General features: G+C 39.4%; 1 protein-coding gene across 1 annotated transcript in view; it reads left to right on the top strand.

Moving 5' to 3' along the window:
• Positions 1-1619: 1619 nt before the first annotated feature.
• GLIS3 (GLIS family zinc finger 3) overlaps positions 1620-18326 on the top strand; it is a 295204-nt gene continuing 278497 nt past the window's right edge. Inside the window, exons 1-2 of the mRNA XM_014795446.2 lie at positions 1620-1823; positions 8900-10022. Coding sequence (XP_014650932.2) covers positions 1693-1823; positions 8900-10022 — 1254 coding nt within the window. The 5' untranslated portion in view covers positions 1620-1692. The remainder of the gene's footprint in view (positions 1824-8899; positions 10023-18326) is intronic.

The raw sequence follows: 18326 nt of genomic DNA, 5'->3' as shown, positions 1-18326 counted from the left end.
ACCCACCACTCTTGGTGTCAAGATGAAGCCTTGATGGTGCAGTGTTATGTGAGTTATGAAAACAGAGACTATAACTGAGCTTTCAAGACACAAGAAGATGCCTCAGATATAAGCCGCAGTGGAGGGGTAGAGGGAAGGTTCTGGTTTGTGTATCTGAAAAGATAAATCAGAGAGAAATTTCTGTTGGACCTAATCATCTTGGAAAGTATCCAGGGAAGAAACTAAGCATCTTGCACCTAAACTGAAGCACACAGGTGCCATGAAAATACACCCTGGTAGAATCCATTTCTGCTCTGTCAGTGAGTCCCTGTATGACTTTGGGCAAGTCAATTACCACTCAGATTTTAGTTTTCCAGAGGGCTGGACTAGAGCAGGCTTCCTGCCAGCTAAAGATGCTGTGATTCTCCCAGCATTGTTGAGGTGTGGTTTCATTGATGAGAGCATGGTAATTGCTCTAAGGTCTTGTTTATCCTGCAGTTGTGTGGGCTCTTGGAAAAGAATGATACAAAAGATGAAAAAGTCATTTTTTGGCTATTAATTTAATTTTTGGAAAAACAAAATAGGAAATTATGTTCCCTAGGGCTAGGGAAAGTTACTGAGATGCTTTTCTACCTACTTTGATCCCAAATATATCAATGTGAAAGATGGGGAAATCAGTGAGAAAATTTTAGAGCCTAATTTGCCAAAAACTGAGCTCATATTTATTTTCATTTGTTTGAAATGGGAACAGAGTGTACAGTCACTGAGACTTGACCAGGTAGTTTGCAAAAAATGCTTGAAAAAGTACATCCATGTAAAAAGAATGTCTAGAATGATTCAGCCACTATTATTATTTTTTTTATAAATGAGTCATGGCAGTGTTTGCCTTTCTCTTCTTTGCTTTTCACTTTTCTGTAACGGCACAGATTCTTGTGGGTTTCTTTTTTTTTCTTTTCCCTTTGGGTATGTACCAAATTTTACTACATTCAAAGATTGTTACTAATGAAATGAAAAATCTATGTTGAATTTGGTTACCATGCTGCTTTTGGAATGAGTGTTTTGTTTACGGCTCTCTCATCCTGATTCTTTTTTTAATTGGGTATATGTCCAATGACAATGTATTGGGATGAGGATAAATCAAGATTGGAGAGACACAGCCAGACTATATCCTTTTAAAGAGGCTTTTTGGAAGGCGAGAATTGGAATGAAATGAACCAGTTAAACAAGTTTTTTCAGCAGTGTCAACTTTCCTTACTGGGTGATTCAGGATATTAGCTATTCTAGAAAAAACTTGGTTTGATATAAGTAATCCCATCTACTTACCACCTTAACCCTTTAGTGAAGGAGATGATAAAATATGATTCTTAATATAACTGGGCACTTTTATATAGAAGGAGAAAAATGTAAGCACATTTTCTATGAGTGGTGATTATAGAAAGTTTTTATTGTAGCATTATGGCTTTTTCATTGGAATTAGAGAAAGCTTTTGGTAACACTAATACTAAAAAAAAAAAAAAAAAATGATGATCCAAGGACTGTCTCTAAAGATGTGTCCTGATATAAGTCTGCACATGTGTGTATTTACTGATTTCTGATGTAAGGGACATGAAAGCTAACCTGATTCATTTGTTTTTAGGGGCTCTTGGCTTTGGGCCTCAGTGCAAGTCCATTGGAAAAGGCAGCTGCAACAATCTAGTGGTCACCAGCAGTCCCATGATGGTTCAGCGACTGGGACCCATTTCACCTCCAGCAAGCCAGGTCTCTACAGCATGCAACCAGATCAGTCCTAGCTTACAGAGGGCAATGAATGCAGCCAACCTGAATATACCTCCTTCAGATACCAGGTCTCAAGTTACTTTTTTTTTCCCCCTTCTTATGGTATAATCATACCTGACGAGTGTTTTCCCTTCTCTTCCTGAACACATGTGCACACACACTACACACACACACACACACACTACACACATGCTCACTCAAGCAACTCTTTCAATTTGAGCTTTGTAGGAGAATGTGTATAGAAACTAAGTATGTGCCATAATATCATCTTAATTGGGAAGAATGGTTTAATACCTACTGTCTTGTGGTGTGAGTGAAATGAATGGCAGTTTGAGATTTTTGGGCCTCAGTGACTAAAGCCCAGTGTGTAAATCTGTCAATTTCTGGTGAAGCAGGTCGTATCATGACCTACAAAATTGGGATATTCCAGGTACACCTATCTTACCTGCTCGTTTTTCAGTGTATATGTTGCAGTGTCCCCAGGCTGCTTTACAATCTGTTTTGTCTGTCCATCTATCTCCCCATCCACCCATCTACCCAAGTACCTATTAAGTAAGTACCTACTGTCTGCATAATACAATAGTTGAAGTTTAGGGAGATAGTAGAAAAAGTAAAGATAGAAATCATCAATTTCGAGACTTTATGATGTGTCTGGGAAGACATACGTTCATGTATGAGTTACATGACATTTCAACAGAAGTCCGATTAGGTGCTAGAATCAGTAGGTCTGATAAATGCTGTGTATCTGTCTCCATGGGAGAGAAATGAATAGGAAAGGTAAATCACTCCCTCAGGCAAATTTTTATATCTCTCAAGGTTGATATTATAGGGGACATAAAACCAAAATACTGTGCAATGTGTAAGTTCTGTTTCTATGTTTGAAATTAATTATTTCATCTTCTTTTTTTTTTTTTTTAAATTTTTTTTATTTTTTTTTTTTTCCCCCAAAGCCCCCCCAAAGTAGATAGTTGTATGTCATAGTTGCACAGCCTTCTAGTTGCTGTATGTGGGACGTGGCCTCAGCATGGCCGGAGAAGCGGTGCGTTGGTGCACGCCCGGGATCCGAACCCGGGCCGCCAGCAGCGGAGTGCGTGCACTTAACCGCTAAGCCACGGAGCCGGCCCTATTTCATCTTCTATAAGTAGTCTTCTTGGAGAAACACAATTCAAAGTTTTTGCCTCTTAATCCTAGCTCTGCTGTAAGTGTTATTTTGCAAAGGAATCTGACTCTCTGGACCTCTGCTTCCTCTTCTTGGGGGGCTGGAATCTGCTAAGATGCCTTGCAGTTCAGGGATCCTGTTTCTTTCTCTCCTTCCTCCTCCTTTTCCTCCTATCTCTCTTTCCCCCTCTTATATCTCTGCACTGTCCTCCTAGCTGCTATTTGAGACTCTGAAATCATAGTTCCTAGATCATTTTTTATGCCAGTTTTTTCCTGAAATGGAAACTTGTTTTTCACCTGAGATTTTTTGTGATGGGAAGCTGCTGCTGTCATTTACCCATTGATGATTATGCCTTGAGGGACTCCTCAGACTTGCTGAATGTTTCCTGTAAAATTAACTGTACTCATGGAGTAAATGTCATTGGGAAGCCTTCAGCTTCCTGTCTGTGGCAAGTCCAGCCCATACCTTGAAGGCAGAGAGTGATAATTAATGGAGAAAATGATGGTAGGCAGGGCACAGGCTGCTCCAGCCATGTATCTAATGCAGTCCCTTTCATGGGTCAGCCAGGGAAGGGTCATTATCTCAGTGTTTTCTGGCATTTTTGATTCCTTAGCATAATTTTATATCCTTAAAAGACAACATCTTAAAGATGCATTGACATATGTTTTTTACTGTGTATTCTGTGAGTCCTTCTACGGAAATCATTTTTTGCAGGATGAGGAAAGAAACAGGAGTTGCGAAGTGGCTTGGTGAAGTATGGAACTTACTATTAGCAACTGGAAAGGTTGCATTTATTTGTGATCCTTACATTGGTTTGCGTGTTCCATCAGAGGAGAGAAAGGATAGGAGGCAACATTTCAACTTGAAGGCATTTTGCTGTCTAGAGATAAAGAGAAGACAGAGAGAGAATCAGCTTTGTGTTTTATTCATTGGGGGTCATGCAGGGTGTGGGGAATGGATCATGAACTGTTTAGACTGAGTGATAGTCGCCCAATAGAAAGCTGTAAGATTTATTGTTTTTTCCTGATTATCTGTATAATTCTTACTCATTGTAGAAAATGTAGAAAAGCACAAGGGAGTAAGCGGTAGTCATCCTGAATTCTACCACTCACAAGGAACCATGGGTAGAATTTTGATATACATCCTTCTAGCTATATGCAAATACATATATTGTAAGCATAGGTTTTCCTTTCTACCAAATTGATCTATAATAATCTACACAGTATTATAATTACTTTTTTCGTTAATGTACACACTTTCTTTTGTAATAAAAAATCTGCTGCAGCATCATATAATGGCTTCTTCCTGCCCAAGATTCCATTTTGTAAAAAAGTATATAAATAAAACTAATTTTTCCTCAGTCTTTTATCACTGGACATTTAGTTGTTTCCCTTTACTTCAGTATTATAAATAATACTTTATTTGATTAATTCTGTAAATCTTTTGTTGCACATCTCTGGTTATTAGAATAAATTCTTATAGCAGTTAAAATTTGTTGAGTTATAGGAAATGCATAGTTTGAGGCTTTTGATACGTATTCTCAAATTACACTGCAGAAAAGTCCTTCTCATTTATAAACTCACCAACAATCTGAGAGTTCCTGTTTTGCCATAGTTTATCAAATACTAGGTATTATTTTTATAACTTTGCCAATTTGATGTACAAGTTGTTATTTTATCTTAATTTGTATTTTCTTAATTATTGATAATATTGAATAGTTTTCATAGATTTATTGACTGTTTGCATTTTTTCTTTTGACCTCCTTTGAGTATTTTTCTTCTGGAGTGCTCATTTTGGAAAAAAGCACTCTTTCTAAGCTTTGCTGGGTTCCATTTAATCCAGTGATGAGAATCATGCCCAACGGCTATATGTTTTGCCTTTATTAATTTCCCGACCATTTCTGACTAGCCTCACTAAATGATAAATGCAAACTATACCTTACCATCTTGAAGATCCAGGAGCCATTCTTGATTTAGGCACTGCTAAAACTCTGTAATACAGAGGCCATTGTATATATTTCTCCTAAAATGACAAAGCTGAAGTGCTGATACAATAACCTCGTACAGTGGCTTCATATACCAAGCTAACAAAAGTTGAATGGGCAGTAGAAGAGATTGGATGCTACTTGCATGGGCTTTGTGTATGTTTAGCTTTTCTAGTGCTTTCACAGACGTTGTGATTTTACATTTTATGATTGAATATTCATAAACTACCTGCAAGTATTACCCCTATTTTATAGATGATGGACCCAAGGCACAGAAAGTCTAAATGCTTTGCCTAGTGTCACCTAGCTTGTCAGTTACAAAGTTCAACCATCAATCTAATAATGTCATTCCAGATCCAACAAGGCACTACATTTTTTTCTCCTAAACCAGAAATTCTTGGAGGTGATTTCTGGGGATGGAATTTCCTAGGGCTTCCTTTTGGGTCGGACTGTGTCCATGAAGGTCAGAGGAGGCTAAGGGGGATGAGAATGGACTCTGGGTTCTACGTAAGTTCTAACATTTTATAAAGCTATCCTGGCTTCAGATGCAGTGCTAATTCTTCTGGGGAATTTGTCCAGGCTCATAGACAAGAATTTCCAGATAGACTAGCATGAATCTTTTCCATGACACATAATACATACATACATATATATATATATGTGTGTGCGTGTGTGTATATATTCATTCTCTTGAGCATCATTTTGAGGAATTTCATGTGATCTGTAAGTTAACATTTCTTTTGAGTTTGGCACTGACCAAGCAATTCAGCTTGGTCATCACACCTCTTATGGCCCCATGAGAGTTATACTGAGCTCTTGCTTCACCAGCTACCCTACACTGTTATACTGATAGTTTCTGAGTTTTTCAAATTGCTTTTATTTTGTTTGAGCTATCTCTTTCCTTTCCCATATAGCTCCAAATTAACCAGTCACCAGAAATACTATCCTTAGGTTCAGATGAACCTATGGAAATGGAGATTGCTTCAGTGTTGTGATAGAACCACAGCTCTTTGTTACTTTCTTTCCCATAGGCCTGGTGTGGGTAGCAGCAGGAATTATAGGCGAGAGTCCTTTGGAATCTTTCATAGTCATTCAATATATTGTTGTAGAAAGAGAACAGAAAATGTGGATTCCAGCCATAGCTTGTGTAACTTTAAGCTTGTTATACTAGGTCTTTTAATCAAGCAGAGCATTATGGACCACATGTGGAGTATGATGTGGGGAAAAGAGGATGTATGTGATCCAGCTAGGTGACTGGATCCAGCTTCATTTGCACTTCTATAAGGACTTTGGTTCCCCCCTTCTTTTTTTTTTGGTGTCACTGGGAGGAATTTCACAGAACTTCAGTTTTTATAAATAGGAGTTATTAAAAAATCCAGTTTACTTACCTCACAGGCTGTATCAAATGAGATAATTTATAGGGAAAATGCTTTGTAAGCTATAAATGATGGTTAGTTATCATTATATTGATTATTCACCTTCTTAATCAACAATTTTTTGAAAAATTACCATATGTCTAATACTCTGGTGGGTCCTGGGGGAGATAAAAATGATCTCTTCTATTGAATGGCTTTGAATTTTATTGAGAAAGATAACACCCCCAGATGTCTGAAGTTAGCTATGTTTAAGGTGTAGTACAGACAATATATAACTTATTTGGAAAGAGGATTCTTACTGAGAGGTAGTGTATTTGGAGGAGGTTTCATGGATTAGAACTTTGAAAGATTAAAAGATCTGGGTAATTGCATAGGAGGGAGGCGGGCTACTAGGTAAAGCCCATTTGCTGGAAGTTTTGTTCTTATTAGGTGTTTGACATAGAAGAGAGAGTTCTCTGTTCATATTACTGCCTTAGTGAATAGAATATATAATTTACTTTCTGAAAAATATATGATAACTGTCTTAGAAAACTGAGATGTCCAAGGAGTTAAAGAGTGTGCTGGCATGGAGTTATGCTCAGATTTAAACTGATCCATACTTAGGTGTAATTTGAGAAAAATAAGAAACATCTCTTGACAATGGAACAAATGAACATGTCTCACTATAGGCTGCCCTCAAACCAAATAATATAATTTCAAATGCAAAGTATATACAGGTGGGTAAAATACTTTCTGCCTGCTATTCACTGCTTAAAAATCTGAAATGCTCCAGTAAGGCAGTGACCAGGCAAATGCACCATTTGAGAATGTTCTATAAACCTTCTCAGCCTCAGGGTGTAAAGCAAAGTCAGTTGTCTTTGCCTCATATATGACACGACTACTGATTTGGCTTGGGTTGGAAAGCAATTCTTGAATCTCCCTGGGGAAGAGACTCAAAGGCCCTTGACATCCAATCACCAGGAGCCTTCAGCTGAGCTCTGCAGGGGGAGCTGCATGCACCGGGTGTTCTGGGTAAATAATTGAAAGTGTCCACGGGGAATTAAAAAACAGATGCTTCAGAAACCACTTTGGGGCTAGCAAAAGGACTTCAACCCAAATATAAGGATGTGGACCAAGAAATACATCTGTGTCAAGGGCAACTGGACGTCAATTCCTGCTGTGTTTGTCGTTGGTAAACATTACTTCACTCGATGGAGACATCACATCGATAACAGTGTTATCTATCACCTTATACTGTGCATTTTGGAGCTGAGATGTTTTCTTGCCAATATCTCATGCTTGTAGGAAATAGTGTTCCTGGCTTCCATTTTGTGAAAAGGAGTAGAGGAACAGGTGGGATGAGAATGCTTCTCTTTTCCCTCAGTTCCTTTGGAACAGGTTGCTGTATAACAGCAGGAAGTAGTAAATGGGTTCCTTCTGGGAATAGATATTCTATATAATATTTTGTTTTGATTAATTTTTCATCAGAAAAAAAGATCTCTGTAGAAAGCCAATGCAGGTACATATAAATAAGCCAGGTTTTTCTGATATATACCATGTCTGAGTCGGGAAATAAAGTAAGGTATGTCTAGCCTCTTTGTGACAGATTTTCCATCCAAGGGACATAGCTTTTCGCTTCAATGATTTTTAAGGCAGTGATGTTACAGTAAAACAAAATGGATTTTAAAGTAGCCAGACTACATTACAAACCATTTTGATATGTAGGTAAATATCGTGACACGTGAGGCATGTTTTGTAAAGGATTAGAAGAACAGGAGAGGAAGTGTTGCAAAGTCAACTACTGAAAGCGAATGATCTGCTCTTGGCTCAAAGGTGCTCTGATTTAAGGACGAGAGCTCATGGAAAACCCCAAACTAATGAGAGTGATTAAACCCTGCATGGCCCAAATGCATAATTCCAGATATGACTTGATTTCAGGCTGTCACTCCTTTATATATTATAGCTGTATTTTATATATTTTTTCATTTCCTGGGATGATTTGATGTTGTGACTGAGTATTGATAGTGTAAATTGCTCTGTTTTCAAGAAATCTTTAAAATTCCTTAATATTAGTAAAACAAATCTGTGAAATCATTATTACGTCCCCTGGATGACCCTTTGACTTTGAGGGTTTACTTTTTTTGAATCAAGGATGGGTTTGTTTTACCTCAGCAATTGGTTTTACTTGAAGGCTGGGACTCTGTTTAGACTTGTATTTCCTGCAATGCCTATTTGTAACATGCTGCACAGTAGGTGCTTAATAAATACTTACTTATTTTGTATGCTGTCAGGCATCAATAATTACTCCCAGGTCTCTAATTGTTTCCCCTACATTAAAAAAGATATTTAAAAATAAAGCAAGGACTATTTATAATTAAAGTATTAAGATTATTTATAACAATAGATCTTTTGTTTTATTATTCCATTGAGCATTAGCCTTTATTGTTCTTCTTGGTAAAATGTTATTTACCTGGAACTAAAAGCCCTGGGTTTTATCTTAGCCAAAGAATGTGTGTTTAGCCGAGAATGTAATTAGGGGAAATACTTAAGGGATTGTCACTGCAATGTTCTTTTAGCTCTTAAGCAATCCATATCCTGCTAAAATGTTTGTCCTTCCCCCCCCCCCCCTTCTGGCTGCTGTTCCAGGTCCCTTATTTCGCGTGAGTCTTTGGCGTCCACGACTTTGAGTCTGACGGAAAGTCAGTCGGCCTTGAGCGTGAAACAAGAGTGGTCTCACGGCTACAGGGCTCTCCCTTCGCTCTCCTCCACCCATGGCTCTCAGAATGGCATTGATCTAGGGGATCTCCTCAGCCTTCCTCCTGGGACAGCCATGTCCAGCAACAGTGTCTCTAACTCATTGCCCTCCTACCTTTTTGGCATGGAAAATAGCCACTCTCCTTACCCTAGTCCCCGGCACTCTTCGGCCAGGTCCCACTCAGCCCGCTCCAAGAAGAGAGGGCTGTCCTTGTCCCCGCTGTCCGATGGCATTGGGATAGACTTCAATACCATCATCCGCACTTCGCCCACGTCCTTGGTCGCCTACATCAACGGGTCGAGGGCTTCCCCAGCCAACATGTCCCCGCAGCCTGAAGTCTATGGGCATTTCCTGGGGGTGCGCGGCAGCTGCATTCCCCAACCGTGCTCTGTGCCAAGCAGCCAGAAGGGTGTGCGGGTGCCCAGCGGCGGCCTGGCGCTCCCAGCGTACGGCGACGACGGCGCGCTGGAGTACGAGCGCATGCAGCAGCTGGAGCACGGCGGCCTCCAGCCCGGCCTGGTCAACAACATGGTGGTGCAGCATGGCCTGCCGGGCCCCGACGGCCAGCCGGCCAGCTTGCTGAAGACTGAGCGCCTGGATGATTTCTCGGGCAGCGCCCTGGACCTGCCCCCTGCGCCCCCTCTGCCTCCTCTGCCGCCACCGCCCCAAGGCCCCCCGCCCCCCTACCACGCCCACCCACACCTGCACCACCAAGAGCTCGTCCCCCACGCCCAGCCGCTGGCCCTGCCCCCGAGCGCCCTGGAGGAGGATGGGGAGATGGACGACGCCGTCGGGGGCAAGCACTGCTGTCGCTGGATCGACTGCAGCGCCTTGTATGAGCAGCAGGAGGAGCTTGTGCGGCACATAGAGAAGGTGCACATAGACCAGCGCAAAGGCGAAGACTTCACTTGCTTCTGGGCCGGTTGTCCTCGAAGGTACAAGCCATTCAACGCCCGCTATAAACTGCTGATCCACATGAGAGTCCACTCCGGGGAGAAGCCCAACAAGTGTACGGTGAGTTTCCCAAAGCCCACGGGAGTTCATTGGAAGTGCATGTGCTTTCCAAACTCAGCCCACAAGTTAGGGGACATTTTCTTCTTTTATGGCGTTTGGATGCCTGGGAGTCTAGGTATCCATGAGCTCTGACCCCTTTTCAGCCTGGGGAAGGGGAAGGTCTCTTTAATTATTAGCGGCCCAGGTATCTCTCCACTTCTAGATTCTCTTCTGCAAATGTACGTGATCTGTCACATCAGGGGAGGTAAATCTGCCGCACTGTCCAAAATCTTGGAAAATAGATGCCTTCAAGCATCAGCTTGAAGTTGCTGAAATGTGCAGGGCAGAGGAGCACACACTGCACCACCAGCAAGCTTTAGCTTTTCCAAAGCAAATATTCAGTGATTTTTTCCTTTCCCTCCAATAACTGGGCCAGTATTGGGTTGGGGGAGGGGTGGTTCTCATATTTGGGAAGGAACTCACACTTTGCAACTTGGCTAGTAAAAATGTTGCTGCATGCACCCACATGCCTGCACACTGCATGCTACGGGTTGTAAGACTAGTTAATGATTTATAGCCAGCATAAAAACACCCAGGGGATACCCAGGAGTGGAATCTCACAGGATCTCACCAAATTTTAAGGAGAAAGAATTTTGTGGAAAGATATAAGGAGAGACAACTGAGAGGGGAATGTGCCTTTGGTGTTGAAGGAAGTGTTCATGGGGTCTCTTTCTCCCCTGCCTTTCCCTTCACAACATCGATCCTGGAACTATCTCTGTTTCTTGGCATAATTTACTATTTTTGAATAATATGACTGTTACATGATTTCACAATAATTTCACACCTAACAGAAACCCTCAGGGTTTACAAGGAGGACATCACCCTTGGGATCACAGGGCGGCTTTGCACAATCTCAGACAGCTCAGTTAACTCTTGGAAAAAGAGGAGCATGTGTTTTATATTAGTTTAGATGGACAGAAATATTTCTTTTAGAGTTAAAATCTGAGAATTATAGGTACTCCCTGGATATTGAATATACTACAGGTCACTAAATGTGTGAAATATATAAATCATTTTGAAAAGAAACCTATTTAGATGGTGGTCCCCCAGCTCGAGTCCCTTCTTTCTATAGTATGTCTTGCTGATAAAGAATCTGGACCATGTTTATGTTGGATTTTAGATTGGCCAAGTTGTCTGATTCATGTAAAAGCAAACCAAACAGGTGATAGCTGTAATGCAAGTATTAGAATCACTTTTTCGCCGTCCAGTAGTTATTTTTGAAAGAGTTTTAAGAATTTCTGGCAGAATGAAATTGCATTTCTTGTCATTACATTATGCCCCATGTTGTGATTTTTCTTAAGGAAAACCTGAAGCTGATACATTGTGAGAATGCCAGGTTATATGAGTGAAAAGAATAATTACATTCCAGGCGGCAAAACCTTACTCTGTCAGTAGGGTTCTGCATTAAAAATGCCAGAAAAAGACAAGCAATTGAAGGCAATTCCATTTACTCTGTTTGGAACACACCGGCCTATTGCAGGCAGGAAAGACATTCAGTCTCTGAAGGAAAACAGTCCAACCTTTTAGTTCTGACTAATCCTGGCTGAAAATAGTTTGCTGGATTTGGCTTTACTGAAATAAACATAAAGGCTTGAATTATCCCAAAAAATATTTTTTGCATTGCAAAATTAATTTTTGTGCAATAGGATTTCCCTATTTTCCCACTGTTCCCAGACTTTGCAAAGGCATATAACTTTATAAAGTTGACTTTTGCTAAAGTGTGTGATGAGTATTAAAAACAGAAATACTTCAGTGAAAGAATAAGCTGAGAGGTGAATATTTGCAGGCCTCTGCATAGCTTTTCATTGTATCGTTCAGGATGGGTATGAGAGGTGATTTCTCTCTCCCATAGTCTGCCGACTTCCTACTTCTAGATGGTATCTTTGCAAAATTCAGATTGCGGAATTTAATAGCATATCAAATCTAGAACCATAAAGCTTTTACTTACACGTGTTATAGTGCAAATGTATTTATACAAAACAGGATTTCTTAGGAGCTGACTAATGCTGCAATTCTCATCTCGGGACTGTATATTTTTAGCAGGAAGACATCCATTTTCATATAAAACATACATATCATGAGCATTATGTCTTCTGAAAACTGTTATGTTGCTACATGTCATCTGCTTGATTTGTAGGGCTATAGCTAACTGGCAGCAAGTAATTTTGCTGTGAAAGTTTAGCAGTCCTCTCAAGTTATAGTCCATGGATAGAAGACATTGTGCTTAATGTGGAAGCACATCTGAAAAAAGATGCATTTTTCTGCCTTTTGCAGAACCAATCTTTACACTCTTGGAATCCAGACACAAAAAACTGTTAAAACTGAAATGTTTCAACTCCCATTGCTTTGAAATCTGATGGTAGTTGATTCAAAGCTCAAGATCCTTGCCAAGTAAAATGACCGCATTCCTCTTTTGGAGACATGAAGTGATCTTTGGGTTTTTGTGGCTGTGTCACATGCTGCAAAGGCTAGGAGCAGTTTGAATTATAATACCCAGTCCACTTTTGTTTTACGTATGTTTAACTGTTATTAATTTTCTGTGGACCATAGTTAGAGTTAGTCATCATTTTCACTCACTTAGCTTATTGACCCAAGAAAGATGTGATGACCCAATTGTGTTTGGTGACCATGACTACAGGCAGCACAATGAGCTTCTGAAAGTCATGGTAAAAGAAGAGTATGTGAAAGGGCTACTCAGTGACAGCCTGCTTACAGTAAGAGGCTACCACTGGTGTCCTCCCTTGATGCCAAATTCCATTTCATGCATGGAAAAATGCATTCTCAGAATCTCTGACTGTAATTCCTCAGCCTTACTCAGAACTCTGAGATTCAGATCACTCAGGATTCTAGGTGGCAGAACTGGGGTAGGATTGTTAATTTATTATTTGGTTAACTTACTGGAAGAAGAGAATGGTTTCTTTTCTCTTTCCCACCCAAACAACTCCACCCTTCTGTAGATCTCATTCTTATTGCTTCTGTGGAAAGCCAAACCAGCTGCTCTCTCTCCAGGCCTGGCCTCTATCACAGAGATAGTCCTAGCCAATGGCAAAGGCCTTGAGAAGTAAAGGCTTCAGTAGGCAACTCAGTTAAATCAGAAACTAGGATATAGCAATATTATATTAAAAATACCTGAGTCCATTCATTACTGTCTATTAATTAAAGCAATTTCTAGGTGCTGAATCATTCTATTTAGACCTTCCGGAGCTTAGACCAATCTCAACATTGATGAATCCTGGCATATATTAAAACTTTTAAGCATTCCCAGGTATAATTATGCTGAATTCTATTACGTTTTTGAGATGATAAGGTTTGAAATTCTCAAGTCCGAACAAGTCATGGAGTCTTGGAATTTGTTTCTTTCCCAAACCCCTGTTTCATGTTCCTAAAAGGACAACATGAAGTGTAACCCAAAACTATACATGTACACTAACCATCCCTAACAGTATCCATAGTAATGGTTCCAACAGAGTGCACGCTGAGAATGTTTTTACTGTAGGTCTTTTTGCCATTAAGTTGAAGAGTGTGCAATGCCTGGGTAGCATTCCCAGGAAGGTGTGTTCTGAATGAGCTCAGGCACACTCTGTCTGCCAGTACTTCTCATGAGAAAGCCTATCTGATCGGAGCAGAGTGAGCAGAGGGACAGGGTTCTGTTGCCAGGATCAGAAACACTGATGGCTTGCCTTTGTGCACAATAGAAAGCAGTTGTGCTGGGAGGTTAGGGAGTGTTAATAAGGGAATTAGGGGGAATGTGGGTTGCCGCTTAAATTCTGCTTATTTTTCCTGGATGAATTTTATCCAATAGCAAAAAGGAATTTTGCAAAACTTTTACCCACCCACAGATTTTCACGAAAATGTCACTGACCAAAGACAGCTTTGAATTTTGTATGAATTGACTCATTTCTCCACAGGCATTTTGCCTGGCAAAATCCAGAGTATTTGCTTTGGCTTGAATATTGGGCAGTTTGCTTTTTAAGTAACATTGGATTATGAATACAAGAAAATAAATACAGATCTGGGGCCATGTCCCTCTTCGTCTTTTATGGCCTGATTTATGGATTCATGGACCAGCTTTAGCTATGTAAGACATTTCTTGAGGAAAAGTAAATTCATTGTAAACTGTGGAAGAAGGTTTTTTTTTCATATCCTTTATTTTGTTATTTTGATAAGACTTGGCATTGATGTGATGACCACAAGTGTATGACCAGAAGGGACCTTAGGAGAATATCATCTAAGCATAACTATTAGTTACCACTCCACAACCTTCATATTGGCAACATTAATAAATTCTCATAATGTTAAGTATTGATGAAAGTATGGAGAATGGGGAATGCTTTAACATTGCTGGTGAGAGTAAATTGGTGTAACCACTTTGGAAAAAATTTTGGGAGTATCTAGTAAAGGTGAAGATGAGTATATCCAACAAAACCATGTCTGTGTCTGCCCTCGAGAAGCTCTTGCGTATGGTGGCAGGGAGACACACAAAAAAGGTATCTATTGAGCACCTTTTTTTTTTCTATTTTAAAAAACAGTGTAAATAACCTGTTTATAGATAAGATAAATCAATAAACTGTGGTTTATTCCTAATGAAATAATATAAAGGAGCTTAAAATCAGTGAACTAGATATAAATCTCTATATCTATAGATAGATAGATATCACCATGGATAAATCTTAAAGAACAACTTTGAATAAAAAAATTAAATGCAAAAGGATATGTACAGTACAATACAATTTATGTATGTTTCAATACACACTAAGCAGTATTACATAATTGTTGTAGATACATAATTACTAGGTTAAACAATAAAATCGTGTGGGCAGGATAATTAGTAACCTTAGGATAGTGGATAGTTCTAGAGAGGAAAGAAGTAAGAAGAAATGAGATGTAGGGATTTTGTTTTTTTTCCCAGCGAATGACAAAACTAAAACAAATATGGTAAAATATTAATTTCTTTTTAGCTTAACGGTGGTAATATAGGTGTCAGAGTTATCTTAAAATATTTCTATGCTTTGCTGCCTGTTTGAAATATTTCATAACTGTAAGTATATATTTTTATCTAAAAATAAAAGAAAATAAATGAGTATAACACTCCACCTCCCTTGCCACACATACCATTTTTTTAAGATGAGGGTTGTTTAGTTGTTGTCTACTTAGTGCCTCCAAGGCTGTGGTCCTCAACCTTGGCTGACTTCAAAATCACCAGGAGGGCCAGCCCTGTGGCTTAGCGGTTAAGTGCGTGCGCTCTGCTGCTGGGGCCCCGGGTTCAGATCCCAGCACTCACCGACGCACCGCTTCTCTGGCCATGCTGTGGCCGCATCCCACGTACAGCAACTAGAAGGATGTGCATCTATGACATACAACTATCTACTGGGGCTTTGGGGGAAAAAAATAAATAAATAAAGCATTTAAAATAATCACCTGGAGAGCTTTATGAAATACCTGTTCCTGGGTCCACCCCCAGAGTCTGTGATGTAATTGGTTTGAGGTGCAGCTTCCCAAAGTGATTCTAATGTGTAGCCAAGGGTGAGAACCAGTACTCTGAAAGTGTCCACATTCTGACGACGAACTCTAGATAAATGAAGGCCTATCTTATCATTAAAGTTAAGGTGTAGGGAGGCAGTGTTTAGTAGCTAGTACATCTTTATTATCATCAGTGTCCTGACAATGATTAGGGTAATTTTGTGTTCCCTTGGAATAAAATTCAGAGACAACAGATAAGAAGATAATAGAGCGACTCTGATAATGGCAGAAGGCTTTCAACTGAGCATTCGTGTTGTATTCAGAGTACTCTTTCTCTACAATTAATAGTCAGTTAAAGGTTGGGATGAGACTGTGCTGAGCAGTTTATATTATTGCCACCTCCTTGCCTCCCTGAGTTAAAAGTGGAACTGACAAATCTAGCACATCGTTCCCATTCTTAAAAGTAAGATAGAGTGTTGTCTCTTCCAAATACAGTGCTGCCTTTCTGCTTTTAAAATAAAGTGGTCTTCAAAACATTTTTGCTGCTATGGATATTTCTGAAGAGTTGGTAAATTACCAAAATATTGAATTTTCCCTTTTATCAAATCTGCGTGATGTGATTAAATAAATAAAATTAACATTAATATCCTCTTTGTCTCTTGAGGCTGAAATACCACCAGTGAAACATCTGGTAAAGATCAGAGAGAGCGTAGCTTCCAAATCATATCCCACAAGGCATCAGTCTGTCAGATATTTAATGCAAACTCAATGACTTAAAAAAATACAACTAAATCGCAAGTTTTCTTCCAGCAGTTTTACATAAGAAAGAGACACTGGCATATTAATCTGCGTACATACTTGTTCAACATACTGTAGACATGTATATATATGTCACTATAAATTGTGAACCCCTTAGTCTAGGTAAAAGCAAAACCACAGAAATTCTCATCAGATGGGGCTTTGACCACAGTTTGTAAGGCATCTGTCAAATTGGATTTCACATCCCCAAACACAGTTTAGAAGCCTGCCATTTGGTAGTGGTTTAATTTTATTTCCCTTTAGAAGGCATTTAATCCACTTTACCTGGGGAACTGGCCTTTTGTGAACTTTGTCCTGAAAATAAATTCGTAGCAGATTTGGGCAAATGTTTCAAAGCAAATCATGATTTATATTTCTTTGCCCTGCGATTCTAGGATTAATGAAAAACAATAGATAATGAGAGAAACCCTAAGAGGTTAAATATTTGAGGCTTTATCCTCATTAAGCAAAATCATTAACTACATGATGGTTAATGTTCCTTTTAGTTCACATTTGTTTTGTGGTTTTTCTCTAATTTCATGCCCTGCAATAATGTTTTTAAAATTAGAAAGAATTATGCAAATCTTTTCATAAATGATCTGATTAAGGGAATGTATTTAAAACATTTTGAGGTTTGTTCATATATAGATTTAAAAAAGTATTTTTCTTAGTTCACTCAGACTGCATCAGTGTGGAAAATTAGTATGGCAATTTATTAGAAACATCTTTTGTGACCTTTGGAATATTTCTTGCTTACTTTTTCTTTGAGGGGTCGTGTTGACATCTTTGAGTCCAGGTAGCATTTGAGTGTGTAGAGTGAAAGACCAAACACATTTATTTTTCCAAAAAAGAAGTGGTCCGATTCTCTTTGATCTTTCAATGTGTTTTCTTCAAGCTCTTAGTAGAATGATGTGGAAAAGAGATGTTTATTTTTTTTTCCAGGCAGATTTATTAGTTTCTATTGTAATTACTGAGTCAGGGCTTCTAGACTATCAATAAAACAATGGATGTTGTAACCCTGAGCAGTGGATGTGTGACTGTGAACCTGGGCAGGCAGGCTCAATTTCCCATCTGTTCAAACTCTAGAAGCCTCGTCCAGACGGGAGATGGATTGGTCTAATAGGTGTCATCACTCATATAGGAGGTAGGTTGTAGATAGGAATTTGGTGAGAAAATGGAGTGAAGCCTGTGTGTTCTTATTTTGCAGCACAGTATTTATTTTTATTTTCTTGGGCCATAGATACTGGACTTGAGTAGGGAGAAAGACTAATTCTTTTGAGGGAGAATTTTGAAGAATTAAAAAAAAATGGTTAATTTGAAAAATTATTAAGATATTGGGAAGTGAGATGGCCTGGTTCTGTGCAGGTAGGAGCAGTGTGCATAAGTCATTATACCATGCTGCAAACTTAGGGTGACCATATAATTTATTATTCAAATTGGGACACCTTTTAGAGTTAAAGGAGTTCTATTTCGCTGGAATATCAATGTAAACCAGGCTTGTCCTGGAAAAACCAGGATGTGCAGTTGTCCTACACAAATAATATATACACTGATGTGTCTGCCCAATCAATGCATGTTCATTCATTCATTTGCTCACTGAGTACAAACCATGTGCCACTCCCTGTCCTGGAAGCTGGAAAGTACAGAAATAAATGGGACATTCTCTTGAGCTCACAGTCTTCTAGGAATGACAGCTGCATAAATAGTTATTTATATAGTAATGAAACGAGGGCTATGGTATAGGTCTATACAGATTATTTTAGTGGGAAAGTGGGGGAAGTAGCTTCCAACTATTTCTGTAGAGTCTGGGCAGGCTTCTTAGAGGAGGTGACTGCATCTTGAGAGAAGAGAGTAATCTTGCAGAGAAAGGGAAGGAGGCCATTCAAGTGGAGCACTACAATGTGCGATAGCACAAGGATGTGAAAGAGCCCAGAAGAAAAACAATTCCCAAGTAGTTTCATCGTCCGAGACTAGGTAGGAGTGGGAAGGGAGGCTGGAAATTTACCT

Source organism: Ceratotherium simum, chromosome 20, assembly GCF_057802395.1.
Source record: "Ceratotherium simum simum isolate JZ-2026a chromosome 20, ASM5780239v1, whole genome shotgun sequence".
Lineage (NCBI taxonomy): Eukaryota > Metazoa > Chordata > Mammalia > Perissodactyla > Rhinocerotidae > Ceratotherium > Ceratotherium simum.
Note: the sequence above shows the minus strand (reverse complement) of the source record. Positions and strands in the feature narration are given on the sequence as shown.